The following is an 18,823-nucleotide window of genomic DNA, read 5'->3' on the forward strand; positions in this document are numbered from 1 at the left end:
TATAGCACTGTATGTCGATTGTTAATTGAGTGTAACATTTTCACCTTAACTCTTTAATGGAAATGTATCATGTGCATTTACAGGGCATATTTCCTTTCCTTTCTTATTTTCATCCATGGAAACTAATAAGGAGAAGATAGCATCGGCTACTGCAGCTACATTCCACCCAACCTTTGCTCCTAGCATTCAAAGAAGGAAAACACACTTTAACAACTTATGAGCACAAGCAATGGGGTACTAAGCAAAATTAATTGCTGTAGCATTCAACATAACTGCCCATGTAAAAATGAATTTCTGTAGCATTCAACATTTCCAACACACACTCGCACACTTCACTTATTTTCCAGTAGAAACACCAAAGAAACGGAACTATACTTTCGATCGCAATCATTCATTATCACAGCATTTCTTGGAAAGCAAGTGTGACATGAATTCAAATCTCAACAGATCTTTGAGAAATGTTATGCAGTTGCTGTGGTGCTGGCCTCGTAAATTAGCATATCAAAAGAAAAACAAAAATCAAACCTAGTCATCACATTATGCTTAATATTTTTGTGATGATATCAACTCAAAACAGTGATGGAAAATAGGAGAGACAGGGTACAAACTAACATGGGGCATGTTGAAAAATGATTGGTTTGTTTTCAGTACTTGTGTATTATAGCAACCCACTTCTCATATGTGAGTGGCAGGACAATTTGAAAACGTCATCAAGAATTATTAACAAATCTGTGTTTTAGCACCATGAAAGTAAGGTTTTTTCACCAAAGTGTTTTTCGGTTAACACCAAAGACTCCAAATATATGTAATTTCAATCACTGTGTTGTGGGTTATAAGGCAGTATAGTTTTGGCACATGTCACCAGCAAGCAGAGACTGTGAGCTATGCAGGAGTACAACTAGCCCAGCCTATTAAAATGCATCAGCCAAAAATAACTTTTAATGTAACATTGTATGTTCCATGAGTACCATGCACTTATTCCGTCCTATTTAGCTCTCACTCTTATTCTCCCGAGACATTCATTACATGACATTGTTCCCCGGTCTCCCCTACAGCAGATATGATTATACCACAACATTAAAACCACCTTAAACCAGTTTTTTTCATGATTAGAAATGCTTTAAAGCTGTATAAACCTGTCTATAAACAATTAAGATTTTATTATATGATATGTGTACTTATATAAGCAGATAATTATAAGTTAATTGCATTCAAAAGTTTAATTTGTTTTTAACTTACACCTTTTGACACTATTATTTAAAAAATTTTTTTAAATGCAGCGAATTGCAGAGAGGGGTGCGTTCACATTGACGCATACCTTGACGCAGAGTGTAGATTGTGTTGCTGGCTGAGAAGTTGGTGGCAGTGATGAAGTTCTCCCTGTTTGACGTGCCCACCTCAACTCTCACGGTCTTTTCCATGTTACCGTGGAAACTGGCAACTTCCCCCGTCGGAAAGGTTACGTTGATGAGATGACCTTCGGCATTATACCTGCGCAAAGAGAGAGCGGGTCTATGAGAAATGCTTTTGTTCACACGTCGACCGTCAAACAGACAAACGTGTTAGTGTGCATGACACTGCATGGATTAAAAGCATGTTTTAAAAATGGACAGTCAGCTGTATTCCTGCTGGCATTGACACTGAACGAACCAGTTAGATTTTGTTCTATTAAGCACGGCGGTCAGCTGTATTCCTGCTTGCATTGACACTGAACGAACCAGTTAGATTTTGTTCTATTAACATTGCTTGATGTAAATTCGCCATGAGCAAACAGCCCCTGAGAAAAGAGCAAGATAAAACTTGTACCTTCATAACTACACCACAAGATGGCAGTAATAAAACATGATTACAACAAAGGTAATATACCAGGAAGGGAATCTACTAAAACCATCAATCAACACTGAGAAAAAAATAGTTTGTTTGAAATGGATTACATTTTACCTCACTTTGTAAATGACAACGCGAGAAAGGTCATCGTTTCTGTCATGTAAAATGTGAATATTAAGTGGCCCGGAACACACAATAACCAGCACTGAGATACATTGTGAATGTGACATTTTCAAACCAATTGTCCCAGAGGCTCTTTGAAAGCACTTAAAATGCCTTCACAAACATTTTACATAATCATCCTGCTCCCAAACTTAAAGGCTTAAAACATCAAGGAAAGCAAACATTCTTGAAAAGCAAGCTTGAAGAATAAACTTTCATTTCTGAAGGTAGTGTACACTAAGTATATGCCTTCGCAGACAATAAACTGTGTGGTCGGTAAAGCTAATTTCCCCGCTGAACAAATGCCAGAGATGCTGAAAAAAACCTTCATTTTGAAGGTAACAATTCAGATCTTTTCATTAAGCGAAATGGTAGACAGACCTTCCACCATCTCTTCACTCTGAGACGGGGTGTAGATGCCAGGCTGTAAGTCCTTTAAGTCTCATTTCTCTTGAAATGCGAACAAGGGCTCAGCGGATATTTACACATTTGAAAGACAGAATTTACAGTAATCCACTCCTTTTTTTAGAATTCATGAGGGTTTCTGACGAGGCAAACGACAATCGTTTTTTTAATCTCAGCTTTATGAAATGAGTAGAGGAAGGGATTGCGCAATGTTAAAGGAACAACCTTGCAAATGCTTAGGTCTGGGTGTCTCTTTTTTTTTGACCAAAAACAAAATAAAAACAACCCCTCATTCTGCCTTTGAAGCTGAAAACATAGTCGCCACAAATGCATTTGTTGCATGACTGTTTGTTGCATCTCCAGTTTCCAGTGACACAGGGTAGCTGGGATCCCCTGACGAAGGGGTACTTGTCAGCTATGGCAGACGTGGCACGTCAGAATAGCAATGTCACCACAAATGAGCCACTGCCTCTTTATACCTTAACAATATGAGATACGTCTTTCTCCACCAGGCCATCCCTGAAATACGAGACAAACCAGCACCCAATGGACCAGCCTGCCGACCGCCCGCCAAATACCCAAAAAATAAGTGAGGGCACTTACACTCCGGGCAGTGACCTAAACACCTCTGTCAAAAAAAAAGAAGAAATAAATAAAAAACACGGCCGACCCCTTACTCGTAGATAGTAGTCCAGCCGTTCTCGTTGCTCTTGGTTGCCAGGAGACCCAGGTTGCCGTGGTAGGTGATCTGCGCCAGGTTGTGGGCCAGCGCCGACACCCTCTGTAGAGAGCCGCTGTTGCTGATGGTGAGCCAGTACACCTGGCCGCCAGGCACCACCAGCCATAGGGGCACGCCGTTAGCGTCGCGGCGGATGTGCACGGCGTTCCCGTTGCTGCCCACCGCCGTGCTCACGTGCCTCTCCGCGGAGTACGTGAAGTTGTACGTGTAGTCGCCGGTGATGAGGCTGCGTGTGTGCAGGTGCGTGCCGTTGGCGCTGAATAGGTAGAGCTCCTGGTCTGCGGCCGACGCTATCTCGTACATGTTGCGGGCGTTGAGGCGCGGCCTGTTGGCGCTCAGGGATCGGATGCGGATGTTGCCCAGGTCGGCGATGTACAGGGTGCCGTCGGGGGACACCGCCAGTGAGGACGGGGCCTTCAGCTTGCTGTCCCTGCCGTATCCACCGTCGCCTGTAACCGGGAGCGGACAACAGGCGGAAAGAAACAGTCAACACGCCACACTGACAACTATCCATCCATCCATCCATTATCCTAATCTGCTTATCCTGAACAGGATCGCAGGGGGGCTGGAGCCTATCCCAGCATACATTGGGTGAAAGGCAGGAATACACCCTGGACAGGTCGCCAGTCCATCGCAGGGCACACACACCATTCACTCACACACTCATACCTATGGGCAATTTAGACTCTCCAATCAGCCTAATCTGCATGTCTTTGGACTGTGGGAGGAAACCGGAGTACCCGGAGGAAACCCACGCAGACACAGGGAGAACATGCAAACTCCACACAGAGAGGCCCTGGCCGACGGGGATTCAAACCCAGGACCTCCTTACTGTGAGGCGGCAGTGCGACACTGACAACTAAACAATGTAATTTAAATATGCCACCCTGGCAATTAAACAATGTAATTTCAACATGCCACCCTGGCAATTAAATTATGTAATTTCAATATGCCACCCTGGCAATTAAACAATGTAATTTCAACATGCCACCCTGGCAATTAAATTATGTAATTTCAATATGCCACCCTGGCAATTAAACAATGTAATTTCAACATGCCACCCAGGCAATTCAACAATGTAATTTCAACATGCCATCGTGGTAATTCAACAATTGAATGTGTTTGGATTAGGAATTAAAAGGCACATGTCCCAATCCTTTCATGCCAACCCAGGTGCCTGGCAACTGGGAACAGCTAGTAGTGCCTTCCCCAGAAAATAACAAAGCATTTTTTCAGTTGAAAAGGTACATTGAGAAAATCACGTTTTCAGCGACAGGTAATGGGTTTCGTTCCAGATACCACATTAAAGTGAACCTGGTCAGATGACATATAATTAAACAACAAACTATAATTAAGCATTACTGTTTATATAAAGTAATGTTCAACTGAAAATCTGAACCATTCAGCAAAACATAAAGAACATTAACCCTTTCAGTCCCAAGATGGCACTCAAGTGAAACTTGGCTTTATACCTTTTCAACCAATCAAAATGACTGCTATACTATTGTTTCGAGCCCCTATTAAAAGTCAATTTGCTCAACCAAAGCCACTAGGTAGAGCCACTTCATATTGGGCTAGGGACTGAAGGGGATAGAGGTAATAAAAGTACAGTGAAATGTTGTGTGTAACTTCTGAATAGTTTTGGTGCATTTACATTTACCAGGCTGGGCCGGTGTGGGTTATTTTTTGGCATTCATTCCTTTGTTAACAGTGCAATTTTCAATCACCGTGGTAACAGGATATACCACCATCTGTATAACCTATTTTAAGATGCAATTGCTTTAGCGACAACAGTTCCTTGGAGCAATTATCATTGTTGTCCATTTTGCAGCTGCATACTCCAACAAAAGTACTCTAGAACAAGAGGAGCCCACAAACAAATGTCTCTGACCAGTATCAGTTTACCGTTTCACAGTAAAAGTGTGATCCCCATCCATGAGCAAAAAGTATAACTTCATCCGAACCTAGAACCGGCTAGTGGTATGGTATTGAAGTTTTTAGCTAATTACATAATGTTTCCAGTGGTGTATAGTTTGTTGGGCTTTCATAAAACAACACAGCATTTTATGGCCAAAAAGGTTTACATTTTTCAACAAATTTGCGATGCCTAAGAACGACTAAGTCTCTAGTATTCTCGAGTGAATATTTCTGAGGAAGACAGTGAAAACACCTTTGGCTCTACAATAGAGGGCATTTCATTGTCATGACCTCATTTTATGTCAGTGATCATCATCTAAATACATTCTCAAAATATTGCTTTGTAAATATGCAGCAAGCCTGTTTTTGAATAATAAATAGCATGTGAAATTGTGGAATGTGTTTGACTTGTTGATGTGGGTTGGGAATTCGACAAAAACGTCAATCGATGGACCACAATGAATATATTAGTATACAAGATGTTATTTTGGTGATTAGTATACTTTTTACTGTCTTCTGAACCTGTTGCTATCTGAGGAGAGCACAAGGAGAGGGTGAGGTAGGGGAAGGGTGACAGGCGGGGGGAAGTGCAAACACTTTTTTCAGAATAAAAAGTGTTCGTCATAAGACTCCATGTGTTTTTTTGGAGCCTCCAAATGTCCTTTTTGTAAAACTGTCTAGACATAACTAAGAAAAATCTACAGAGAATGCTGATTTTTGGGGATATTGTCATCAAATTTGAATGGGGATTTGTCCAATGTTTTGGCTATGGCTACATTGTGTTTCTATGTGCACCAGCCACAGACACAATAATCTGTATCCAGTGAAGAACTACATCTTTCAGTGGGAAAAAGCTTCCACTTTTGCCGTGTTTGAGTTCTGTTACTTTGTTTTAGTAATATTTGGAGTAATTCTGACTCTTGGACTCTTCTATCCCAAAGGGTTACCTTTCAGAAAACCAGGATTATGACTGTAGTCAAAAGGGTTTAAGAATAATAGGTATTTTATTTTGGGTACGTCTTTTTCAAGTTAAGAAAAGTGATACTTCAAGTAGTGCGTAAAAAGACATTTAAGTCTCACACTTTTCCGAAACTTAACACAATTTTCTTCTTGAGGCAAAAAAGTAAATCTCTTGTATTCACATGGAACACACTTCCAGTAAAAGTGATACAATTCACGAAACAGTTTGAATTGAACACACAATTGAACACACCCACTCTTCACCAAGGTCAAATACAACTAAAAACACAGTAGGTGCTTTAATTATCAAATCAGCAATCACAGCTTTAGTACAAAAATAGGGCAAAAGGTGAGCTCTCCTGTGTTGGAGAACAATGGCTTATGATTTTGCAAGAGGGAGTGTGAGATTACGGGTGCATCCCAATACTAAAACTAAAAATGTATCTTTCTTTCCTCCAGTCATCTCTTCCCCCCATTCCCCAGACAAATGGAAGAAAGGAGGATGGATTTTTGGAGTATTGGGATGCACCAAATGAGTAAGACTGAGAGGAGGACCAGGAGGAAGAGGAAGAACAAGGAGGGCAAATATATCAGATGATATCCGGATGACTTTGGTTGACCGCGTGTGGCCATGTGGTCAACCATGGTTAAACCATGGGCAGTTCAGCCAAATTTCAGTCATTTCATGGTTGCCTCTCCCATGCAAACATTTAGAAATGAGAATATCTCTTCCATTGTCGTTTACTGTAACATATCAATACAATACTCAGTGATTATTGTCCTGCAGAGTACCACAGTATCAATTAGTGACAATATTCCCACTTTCCTTGACACACTACGATAGTCTCATATCACCGGATCAGAGGGAGCAAGACGATGTACATTGTCATTTTAGAGAACAAAATTGCCTTTCCTTTACCCAATAGAGTTTTGTAGGCATGGTGGTGGAAGATATAACCAAAACAACCATGACCATATTCCCCAACTCCAAGCAATGGAGGCATGTGGGGACATATTGGCAGAGTTACAGTACACCAGTGGTGGCTCCATCATGCCAGAAGATATCTCCCACCTGCTTAGCCAGGGAAAATATATCTTGTGATGTAGATTAAATTCTCTGGCCTGATCAAGTACAGAGATGGGACCCTGAATGATTTATTTTATTTTTTGCTTTTGTATTTTTACTTTTTTCAGAATATCCTGTTTCTTTGTACTTTACATTTACATTTTGTTTTTAGTTTTTTTGTCTTCTATGCCTACACCACTGGAATTGAGGTCTGTATGCTAAAATAATCACTTGGACGAACAACTGGATACTGTACAAGTTCTATGATACTGAACACTGAAAAAGAAAAGAGTGCTGAGTGGAGAATGCATACGTACATAAAAGTTACATTCACATTTATATTGTGCCAACGAAAGTCACAACTGTCTGACAGATCAGAAACACTCTTCAGGTGGCAAGCGTGGATCTGTCAGTTACTATTGTCCACAGAAGACTTCACAAACAGAACTACAGAGACTACACTGCAAGATGGAAGGCACTACAGTAGACATCCACAGATACAGGATGGCTAGGTTACAGTACCTACAGCAAAAGAGCATGTATAGATCTGTAAATAGGTCTTGAGGATAGATGAGACCAAGATTCACTTGAATCAGAGTGATGGCAAGAGCAAAGTGTGGAGGGCAAAAGGAACTGTGCAAGGAACATCAATTGGATCTCCCCTCATCTGTGAATCATGGTGGTGGGGGTGTATGTCAGATACTAGCTGACTTGTCTGCATTGATGATGTAACTGCTGATAACAGCAGCATAATTAATTCTGAAATGTGCTTATTTTATCTGCTCAATTTTATCCCAATGCCTCCAAACTCATTGAACGGTGCTTCATTCTACAATCATCTGAAATGTACTGATAATGTGACAATAATGTTTTTCAAAGCTTAAAACCGGAAAATCCTTGACTGGCCAAGTAACTCACTTGATCTGAATAGAATTAAACATGCATTGCATATGTTGAAGAGAGAACCTAATGCAACTACCCCTTAACTTAAAGAAACAAGCAGGAGCTGATTATATTATTACATTACATTATTAGCATTTGGCAGACGCTCTTATCCGGAGCGATGTACAGTTGATTAGACTAAGCAGGAGACAATCCTCCCCTGGAGCAATGTAGGGTTAAGGGCCTTGTTCAAGGGCCCAACGGCTGTGCGGCTCTTATTGTGGCTACACTGGGATTAGAACCACCGACCTTGCGTGTCCCAGTCATTTACCTTAACCACTAGCTGCAGTACTGGCCTGACAGAGCATCACCAGAGAAGATAGCATCTCGGCACCTGGTGATGTCTACGGATCACATATTTCAAACAGTCATTGCATGCACAGGATATGTAACAGTCCTAAACATTTCATTTATATAGCATTAATTCGTCCCAACCATTATGGTGCCCTGAAATTGGGGCAGGGGAGCAGGGGTGTATGCTGTAAATGTTACACTTCTAAATGGTATAAACATTCCCTTTGATAAAAGTTTAGGATCTGCACTTTAACCACATGTGCAATGTTTGATTACAAATCTAAAATTGTGGAGTACAGAGCCAAATCAAGAAAAATATCTTCGTCCCAAGACGAAGGTCACTGTACATATTCAAAAATCTACATGAAACTGTGTGTGCTGTGTGGATCATTTTGCTAATCCTGTCTCTCTACACAGTTGTGACCTGTCAGAGTTCAGAAGAAGTTGGCAGGACTGCACTATTTTTAAGAGAAGAATGCTCATATCTTATCTGAACAGGAAAACTATTTACAAAGGCCTGGTTGTTTCACTGTGGCTTGAGCTTGGGTTATTTTATGTGTTTAAGTATTTTACTTTCAGGAACATTATATGCCCTGAAATAGATAAGAGATTCAAAATGTATGTCTATCTATATAATAATAATAATAATAATAATAATAATAATAATAATAATAATAATAATACATTTGTTATTTAGCTAATGCTTTGATCCAAAGCAACTAAACAGACTAAACAGGGGAAAACCCCCCCTGGAGCAATTAAGGTCCTTGCTCAAGGGCCAACAGCTGTACGGTTCCTATCGTGGCTACGCCAGGGCTTGAACCACCAACCTTTCCGGGTCCCAGTTGTGTAGCTAACCCAGAAAGCAAAGCGCGAGCAATTTCAACAGATAGCACATGGAATATTTAAACAGTGGCAAACATATGCACTCCTGAACAGGGTATCAAGACGAACTAACTGTTCCTGGGGGCGAAGTGCGGCTCACCTGAGAAGCAGTCACAGTTGGGGTCGATCTTGCAGTCGCACTCGGAGGGCGCCCCGGCAATGACAGAGATCTCCCCGTTGGTGGTGACCTGCTGGACACGGTTGATCTTCCTCTCATCCGTCTCGGCGATGTAGAGCACACCCGAGTGGGACAGGGCGATGGCCTTGGCGGCCTCCAAGGTGGAGTGGACAGCAGCCTTGCTCACTAAGTAGTGGTCGATTCCCGGGACCTGGCAGTGGATAGGACGCCCCGCCACGATGCGCACCTGTTGGCTCTCCGACACCTGGATCACAATGTTGTTGTCCAGGATGTAGAGGGAGTTGTCCAGCGGGTTTACTGCTAAATCAGTGGGCCATTCGAGGCGGACCTGAGGAAATGAGGCAGACCCAGCCTTAGCTGACTGTTCTACCAACCAGCTGCCACCCACCAATGAGGGAACTCTTTCTCTAACCCTGTTTAAAATTCCAGTTTAAACCAACTGGGATTCTAAGATGGTTTAAGATGTGTCTAAGCTGGGTTTTCAACACTTCCAGCTGGTCATAGCTGGTCTGTGGCTGGTTAAAGCTGGTCTCTATCTGGGAAGTTGGTCAAAGTAAAGTAAGCTGGTGGTCAAACTAGAGGACAAGCTGATACATTGGCTGGTCAGCTGGAGAATAGCTGGTTGACCAGCTATACCAGTGTCGAAAAGCTTAAACCAGCAGGGAATCCACTTAATCAGAATGACAAAACTGGAGATCATGTCTTTTTCATGAGATGCTACAGTTGGTTCCTCACTCAAGGAGGTCACTGAGGGCTTTATGACTCATGGCACAGCGTTGTCTTGGCATTCTGGTCAAAGTCCAAATTAAACCCTAGCAGCGCAGAAATCAAACAGTTACCCAGCCTTTGCAGCTAATTAAAATCCTCCCTTCTCTAACACAATAATGTGTACTCAGGGCTCTGGGGGAAAATGTGGCTGCTAACTACTAGTGGGGAATTAGTCAAGCCCCCCAGCACTGTAAAGACTGTATTATGTGGTGAAAAATTCTATATAAATTCTATATAAATCAAATCATTCAAATCATTGCATACTTGTATTGGCAACTGTCACTGTTTGGTAACAACTGTAATTTGACCATGAAATGAAAACAAAAAAACATCTCGGTGGAAATCTGTAATCAAGAGTGTTAGTGGAAAAAGAGAGTAATGGAAGGCGCTTAACTGTCGCTGACAGTGAAATGAGCGAACGGTTGTTTTTGTGGAAAAGCTAAACACAAGCATGCGGTTTGAAGACAAAGGAAGATTAGCTTGGGCCTGCAGTAAGGTTTCATCATCACACAAGCAGCTAATTGATGTCATTCATGTTACTGCCTGTACTGTGCATGTTATTGCCACCTCATCAGAGACAGATTATGTTGCACTCGATTGAAAGTATGGTTCCGTCAAATGTTTCAGACATGTCACACTTTTCCCAGGGGAGTATATCTGTGTGTGCATGCATGTGTGTACATGCTTGTACATGTTATCTACAAAACATTTAAAGTATTTCTTAAAGTATCTGAATCCTCATGAGAGAGGTATCTAACCCTAATGCTGCAGCATGATCACACCTTGAGCCATACTATATACCGTAACTATTGTGGAGGCTTAAAAACAAATACGAGAAGTCCATTTCGCACTTGTCATTCATTCAGGTCTGCCACGGCACTGAATCCTTTTATCACAGTTATTCAAAATGCTATTCCTTTCAGCACAGGTATTCAACAGGCCTGTTTTGACATTATTTTACAAATGAAGGCACTTTTATTTCAGTTTATCTGAGGGGGCGGAGGACAGATCCCATCAGGAATTAAACAGCGAGGCCAATCTGCGCAAATGGACAGTAACAACTACAACCCGCTCATCGAGGACCGGACCCATTGCGGTTTCTTAAGAATGTGACTTTGTTGCTCTTGCGCTGGTTTCGGAATTACTTTCTAAAGGCACAGCGCTCCTCGGGATTTGAGCGGAGATCCCGGTCTATTACAGCTTGACGCGAGAGCTAAATAACCCTCATCAGAATCCGATACAAAAAAATCAACCGGCGCTCATTCCGGGGGGCCGAGCTTTGGGCTGACCGCTGAAAGCTGTGAGAAATTGCCTGCTGTCTTTGCATGCTGAGCAGCCCTGGGCCCGGCTATGAAAAGCAAGAAACAAACCGAATGATTTCTCCAGGGAACGGGGTCGGTCTTTACCTACCCAGCCTCCGTCTGCAACTCTCAACGGCGAGGGAAACGCGTTTCTGGCCCGCTAGCGGGTTTCCCCGAGCTGGGAAGACTCAAAGCGAAATGCATGATCTGTTCCTATAAAGCGCGAGGACCCGGGGTCCTGGCAGACGACCCTCGGGCCGGTCGCAGTAAGCAATCATCTCCTGTCCCGCATCTGCGGCTGACACAGAAACTGGGTCAGTAAGCAGCGCTTGTTGGAGCGAGCGAGGCTTGAGTGTGATTCCTGGACGGGGAAACGTGAGGCTAGCGGTGCTTGCACATCCTACGAGGCAATTTAAATGGGTCCATTATGTCAACGCCAGGGTATGACATCCCCGAAATGAACTCATCGCCAGTGAGGCCTCCTGCTGAGAGGCGCCATACAGCCTAAACCAAGGAGGGAAATGTGAATAAATGAAGAAGTAGGAGGGAGATAGTAACTGCAATTTGACAAACAGCAGGATTAAATGTCTAAAAGTCTATTATAATTGTTCCACATATAAGGTCATTCAAATACTTGCAGTTTATCGTCTGCACTTCCTTAAGAAATACATCTCAATTTCATAAAGGCCAAAATGAAATGTTACAACATTTGTTTGAGGAGGGTGGTATGATATTATCCAGTGATGAGATTTAAAACCTGTCCAATTTGCCAATGAAGCCGACAGGATTTGACTTGCATTAACATGCATTTACATTTGCACTGAATGCAATTGAAATTTGTGAGATTTTAGCAGCTGGAAGTGAGATTTGCACTTAAAGTGTGACTCGGATGCATGATGTGTGAGATTTGAGGCCTCTCTTAAGACCTTCCATTACCAACTTGGCCTGTCCAATCCTGCATTCTGTTGGCAGATTGCAGGATTGGCAGATTGCTTGTTTGGGAACAGTGACTACCAACATCCTCAGTAATCCAAGGAAAGACAACGCATTTTAGCTTTCAAAGCCTGCTTATGGCACACAAGAGTCCCATATACAGACCTGACATAAAAAGAAAAATGAATACAAATTGGAGGAATGTGTGTTCCTAATTATGGTAAAGTAAGTTCTTCTTCATAGGATTCTTTCATATATTCTACGTGTGGACCTGTGATATGCCTGGATAATCTTTCACCAGAAGACCTGGGCATAAATGTGAATCGTACTGTGCTTGATATAAGCACATACCATTACCATTTACCATATAAGCCCTTATGGAGGAGGGTTTGCTAGTTAATTTCCATGCCGCATATAAAAGTATGAAACTGCCTCAAATATGGGTCAATGTTCTGGTTTGCTGGAGTTGAGACTGACCGCGGGGTACATCCCGGCAGTGCCTCTGAAGGTTATACCGGCTCAGCACTTTCCAACTTTTTATAGGTGCTTAATAAAAGTACTTTTGTTTTAACGGTCTCTGCGTGACAAGGTCTAGGCTGAGAATAACTGCTTTCAGGTCAGGGTGCCCCCAGATAAGAGTTTTTGGGGCTCTCAGAATGGGAGATTTGCAGGTCAGGGTACCTTCAGATAAGTCTGGGGCTCTCAGAATCTGAGATGTTCAGGTCAGGGTACCTTCAGATAAGTCTTGGGCTCACAGAATGGGAGATTTTCAGGTCAGGGTACCTTCAGATAAATCTGGGGCTCTCAGAATGGGAGATTTGCAGGTCAGGGTACCTTCAGAGAAGTCTCGGGCAGTCAGAATGGAAAATCTTAAGGTTAGGGTACTCCCCTAATCAGAAAATCACCCTCTCTGCAGTGGAAGAACTAAGCAGGTTGCACAGGCAAATCCTGTCCAAAATCCTGTCTACAATGAGGGGCTCAGAAACTGAACCAGGGCTGGATGATACATAGCAACATAATTGTTGAATGGTTTGATTTTTGCAATAACAATCGTGTGGTGCACTGGTTTTTTTCTTCCAGGAAAAAAAAACACTACCACTGTTTTCTATTGGGTGTCGATAAGATGGCAGCAAGGTCATACAGGTTCCATGTGACCATGTGATGCGTTCTTGTCAATCACATAGAAGCTGCAAGGCCTTACTGCTGATTGGCTGTCTTATCAACCCCCTTATATCAGTGATGATGTTTCTTCCCCAGAAGCAATTCATGTGGCCTCTGAAGTTTGGATGTTTACTGCCCTGTCAGTTATGATTAAAGGAAAAAACACAAAAGAAAGCTGATATGCCACATGGCGGCGATGATTGATATTTAGCTTTAAAAAATTATTGTTGCGGTATATAGCACGCCCTAGTTTGTACACAGCTGACAGCTATCTACTGCAACAATAATATAGCCCAGCCCTAGTTTGTGCACAGCTGACAGCTGATTGGCTGTCTTATCAACACCCAACAGATATCAGTGGTGATGGTTCTTTCCCAGAAGCTTTTCATATGGATGTTTACTACCACATCAAGTATGATTAAAGAAAAAAACACAAAAGAAAGCCGACAGTTTTGGCAGGAAACCAGTTTTGGTTTCCTGCCAAAAACCACCATCCTTGTGACAAGTTAACACTGATTGACAATAACACACTCCGGTCACTCTCTGCATTTGCATTTCATAATAATTGCAGTTACTGTATGCATGTGTGTCAGGTTAAGTTTCTGTGAGGGATACAAGCAGAAGTTCACATTTATGTGGCAGAGAGCCATTAGAAACTTTACACTTTAAAACTTTTTTCCAACTTTCTCAACATAGAATTCAGACTCCTTTCACTGTTATCACTGCTGAGCATCTCCCCCAGTTGGAATGTAATTTAGGGATAATGGCAGAGGCAAAGGTCTCTGGACAGACCACACAAAACGATTTCTTTGAGTGCCGTTTGAATTCGGAGCCTCCTGAATTGGCCTGAAACTGCTGGTTTCTGACACTACGAGCAGTCAAGGGGAAAGGACTCTCCAACCCGTTCCTCGGTCATGCTTGATACGGGCAGGGTCTCCATCTTGGCACTTGTCACACCGTAATTCCAAGAAATCAGCACCTTTTGAATTGATTTTGCCACTTGCAATTTCCAGGTACTCCCAGTTCTGGGTGAGCTGGAGGTAAAAGGGCTGTTCTGCAGGCAATTATTACACTGTCTGCATTACACGTTTTTTCGCACGACCCTTGCGATGTGTCATATGGCGAAACATATGACAGTGTCGTGCAGCGTTTTGCATTTATACTTCGGGGAAGGACTGCGATGATGGTTCTGTTGTCTCTACGGTAAAAAGATGCCAAACAGATCTTTACTTTTTTGAAAACACAGCAGAGCCTAGCATACATAGCCTATCCATGGCAATGAATTTCAGTGTTCCATCAGGTTGTCAAAATGAAGATGCGCAACAAAGTATGACCGTGTCTGCGACCTAACCAAATTCTGCAATCTTCTTCTATGAGAAAAACGATGGTACGCCCTCTGTCCCTTGCCCCCCCCGTCCCTCCTCAGCTGTCTTTATGACATTAAAACCTGGATGACTACAAACCTCCTTCAACTCAATGGCAATACAACTGAAATCATGCTCATTGGTTCAAAATCCACATTGCCCAAAACACCCAGCTTCCTGACAACCATTGATGGTTTCCCTGTCCCCCTGTCAACACAGGTCAAAAGCCTTGGCATCATCCTGGACAATACTTTATCCCTTGGTCCCCACATAAAAAACATCTCAAGGACTGCTTTTTTTCACTTACGCAATATCCCCCGACTCTGCCCCTCACTCTCCCACACCAGTGTTGAAACTCTAATCCATGCCTTTGTCACCTCCCAGCTGGATTACTGCAACAGCATCCTCTCAGGACTCCCCACCAAACTCACCAACAAACTTCAAATTATACAAAATTCCTCACCCGCACAAAATCTCATGACCACATCACACCCATCCTCACTCAGCTACACTGGTTACCAGTTCAATAGTGCATTGATTTCCAGATCCTCCTACTCACATACAAGGCTTTGAACACCCTTGCACCCCCCTATCTCTCTGACCTTCTTCACGACTACACCCCAACTCGCACTCTCCGTTCCTCCTCAGCTGGCCTCTTGTCTATCCCCACCACCCGACTCTCTACTATGGGTGCTCGAGCATTCAGCTCTACAGCAGCCAGGCTCTGGAACCCATACACATCCGCCATACAGAGTCACTGTCATCTTTCAAAAAACTTCTCAAAACTCATCTGTTTGCTGTCTGCTGTCTGTTTGTTTGATATGAATTGTATGTTCATCGTAAATTATTTTTAATTGGATATGTTGCATGTTTTTACCATGTTTATTTTGTATTTTGCCCAATGTAAGGTGACCTTGAGTGTCTAGAAAGGCGCCACTTCAAATAGAATAGGGTGTCCAATGAAGTATAAATCAGGTATCAGAGTGACAAACACTTTCCACTGGATCATAAAAAGCATGCAGTGCTTTTCCCGAGTGACGTGCGGCAGCTTACCTGACCGATGTCCATCCCGGCATCACAGCTCAGCGGTTGGGTGGACGTCAGCCCGTTGGAACCGATAACCGTCGTTATCACGCCTTTCTCGTTGATTTTCCGTATCATGGTCCCGTCGACGAAATAGACAAACCCTCGCTTGTCCACAGCTATGCCTGTTGAGGGAGACAAGCACAGGCCTTAGGGGGAAGGAGTTTCCTCAGATTTTGTTTCCTGTTTTGAAGTCAATAATGGCAATGCAGACACCTACACTCAGTGAGCACTTTATTAGGTAGACCCATACACCAGGTTGTTAATGTAAATATTTAATCAACCAATCATGTGGCAACAACTAAATGCATAAAAGCATGCATAAATGGTCAAGAGGTTCGGCTGCTTTTCAGACCAAATGTCAGAATGGGGAATAAATGTGATCTAAGTGACTTTGACCGTGGAATGTTTGTTGGTGCCAGACAGGGTGGGTTTAGTATCTCTGAAACTGCTGATCTCCTGGGATATTCATGCACAACAGTCTCTAGAGTTTGCAGAGAATGGTGCAAAAAACAAAACAAAAAAACAACCAGTGAGCAGTAGTTCTGCAGGCAAAAATTGCTTGTTAATGAGAGAGATCAGAGGAGAATGGCCAGACTGGTCAAAGCTGTAAGAAAGGTGACAGTAGCAGAAAAAACACACATTACAACAGAGGTACAGTATGCAGAAGAGCATATCTGAACACACAATGTGTCAAACCTCTAAGTGGATAGGCTACAGCAGCAGAAAACCAATAAATAAAATAAATATGTCAATTAAATACCAAATATTTAATCACTGAGTGTATATGTGCCACTTTTTAAAAGGAGCTTTAAAAGTGCAGTGTAGAGAAAATGGTTTGAGTAAATGCTGGCATAAAAACACTCATAGGATGCACAATGCAAAATAAATGGTCCCAATAAAATGCTTCCAAATTGATATGCTATCCCATAATTAATTTTCTATACAAATGAAAAAAATTGCTGTTGTGCACCAACCCCAATTCTCATGGAAGAAAACAGTGGAGATGTGGGGTATAGTCACAGGAAAACAATGAGAGCCACAGACACGTTCTCTGCTCAACACATATGACGACTGCGGCCACACCAGACCAAATGCATAATTTTTCGAGATTCAATTACTTTTCTGTGCTCGATTGATCAAGACTGCCGCAACTGACCACAAGGCAAGGTTTGCACTTTTTGAGATTATTTCATAGGTTTCTGTAAACCAGACAAGCTCAGTAAAGCATAGAAAAGTATTTGAATCCAAAATAATTACTGTAGCCTACGTATCCCAGGTCTGGCCAGATGTGTCACAGAGCAAACAGAGCAGTCAGTAAAAAGCTAAAAGAGATGGCTTGACCCTCGTGTAGAACAAGGCTACACACCATAGTTCATGACAAAATACCGCAAAACACCTTGTACAACTTAAGAAATTTGATGATTAAGTGAGTCTTCTATGGAATGCCGATTCCCCTGCTGGACTGTCATTAGATGAAACCCTGTCTTGTTATTGACACTGCGAGTTATGGATGGGGCTATACTGCCTTCTAGTGTGGCATTAGATGTGACATTAGGCCTCTCACTACATCAATCAAAATACTTGTTAAATTTGACTGACAAGTGACTGACAGGTTATTAATTGTACAGGTAGAAACAGAAAGCACGCTTTGTCTTAGGAGAGCCAATAGAATCATCCACCATATGAACTTTGCTATAGTATTTTTATATTGATAGGTTCCCAGTTTTTGCTATTGCTAATTGTACCAGTACCTCAAACATATGTTGTGTGTTCATTTAACACTATTTTCTGTATCTTACCGGATATAACACATTCTGGCTAAAATGGATTATCCAAGGTTCCGATAGAAATGCAAATACGTTGTCTCCGGCTAGCCACGGCACATCCCTTAGATATGTATGACCGTGAACTGTATTTCAACAGACCACACACACTAGTTGGGGCGAGATATTCTCAGAACAGACTGCCCGAATGTTCTGTGTTTGTCTCTCCCTTGCGCAATTGCATTAAACATGAAAACTTAACAGAAGTTGTCCGCATGTTCTTCATTGTCCTGCATTTGACCCCACGGGGAAGGGCAACACATCCTAACAATAAATAGACAACCTATTTTTTAAGATGGAGGACAGACAGTCTTTTTCATTCCATTCAGGCTACATAAGTTGTGTACATGGTTATCTACTGAGTAACTTTACATTTCCTCAGTTGACAACCATACGATCCCACCCTAGGATTCTAATTCATCCTAGTTAAGGGCAAACAGAAAACAAAACACATTTATATAATATAAGGACAAGGGAGGACAATATTAATGAAGCGTGTGCTCTTTATTAATAGACTGTACCAGGGGTTGCAAACCTTATCCCTGGAGGGTCATGCGTGTACAGTACGTTTGTGTCCCTGACTTAATTAGCTAATTAGCAGCGCACATTTACAACCCTACATTACCCATGGATACAATACAACAGAATGTAGGGCACAAGCACAAACTTATTTACCAAAAAATAGAAAAAAAAAAAAAAAAAAGTTGAGTGCAACTGTTGTTGAAACTGGGCTAATTAAGCAGTACAGTAAACTGGGTTAAATGCGCACATGACACAGGAGGTATCAAATCATTCCCATTATCAGCGCGACTATTTAAGGCTCGAGAACGGTGCGGCATCTGAGATATGTGACACTCTCCAGGCGTCGTTCACCTGCACAAGTAACCGTGGATACATTTATAATTGATGAGGTCATCCAGACGACTGGCCCGTTTCTAGAAAGTAAAGTTGGGTAAGAATAGGAGGACTCTTTGTCACAGAGACGTGTGAAACTGAGCCACATCGTGGAGTGGCAGCATGGGACAGTCACTCCTCCCAGCTCAGGTGCTTT

At 42.3% G+C, this 18,823-nt stretch overlaps 1 protein-coding gene across 2 annotated transcripts in view; it reads right to left on the reverse strand.

The window, feature by feature from the left end:
* The window catches only part of tenm1 (teneurin transmembrane protein 1), a 198,295-nt gene that overhangs the window by 11,533 nt on the left and 167,939 nt on the right, over nucleotides 1-18,823 (reverse strand). For both annotated transcript variants that reach the window (XM_061247745.1, XM_061247744.1), the window contains 4 exons: nucleotides 15,917-16,071; nucleotides 9,298-9,664; nucleotides 3,072-3,582; nucleotides 1,319-1,491 (listed from right to left, as the gene is read on the reverse strand). In XM_061247745.1, the coding sequence (XP_061103729.1) occupies nucleotides 1,319-1,491; nucleotides 3,072-3,582; nucleotides 9,298-9,664; nucleotides 15,917-16,071 (1,206 nt within the window). The remainder of the gene's footprint in view (nucleotides 1-1,318; nucleotides 1,492-3,071; nucleotides 3,583-9,297; nucleotides 9,665-15,916; nucleotides 16,072-18,823) is intronic.

This window comes from Conger conger, chromosome 7 (genome assembly GCF_963514075.1).
Source record: "Conger conger chromosome 7, fConCon1.1, whole genome shotgun sequence".
Classification (NCBI taxonomy): domain Eukaryota; kingdom Metazoa; phylum Chordata; class Actinopteri; order Anguilliformes; family Congridae; genus Conger; species Conger conger.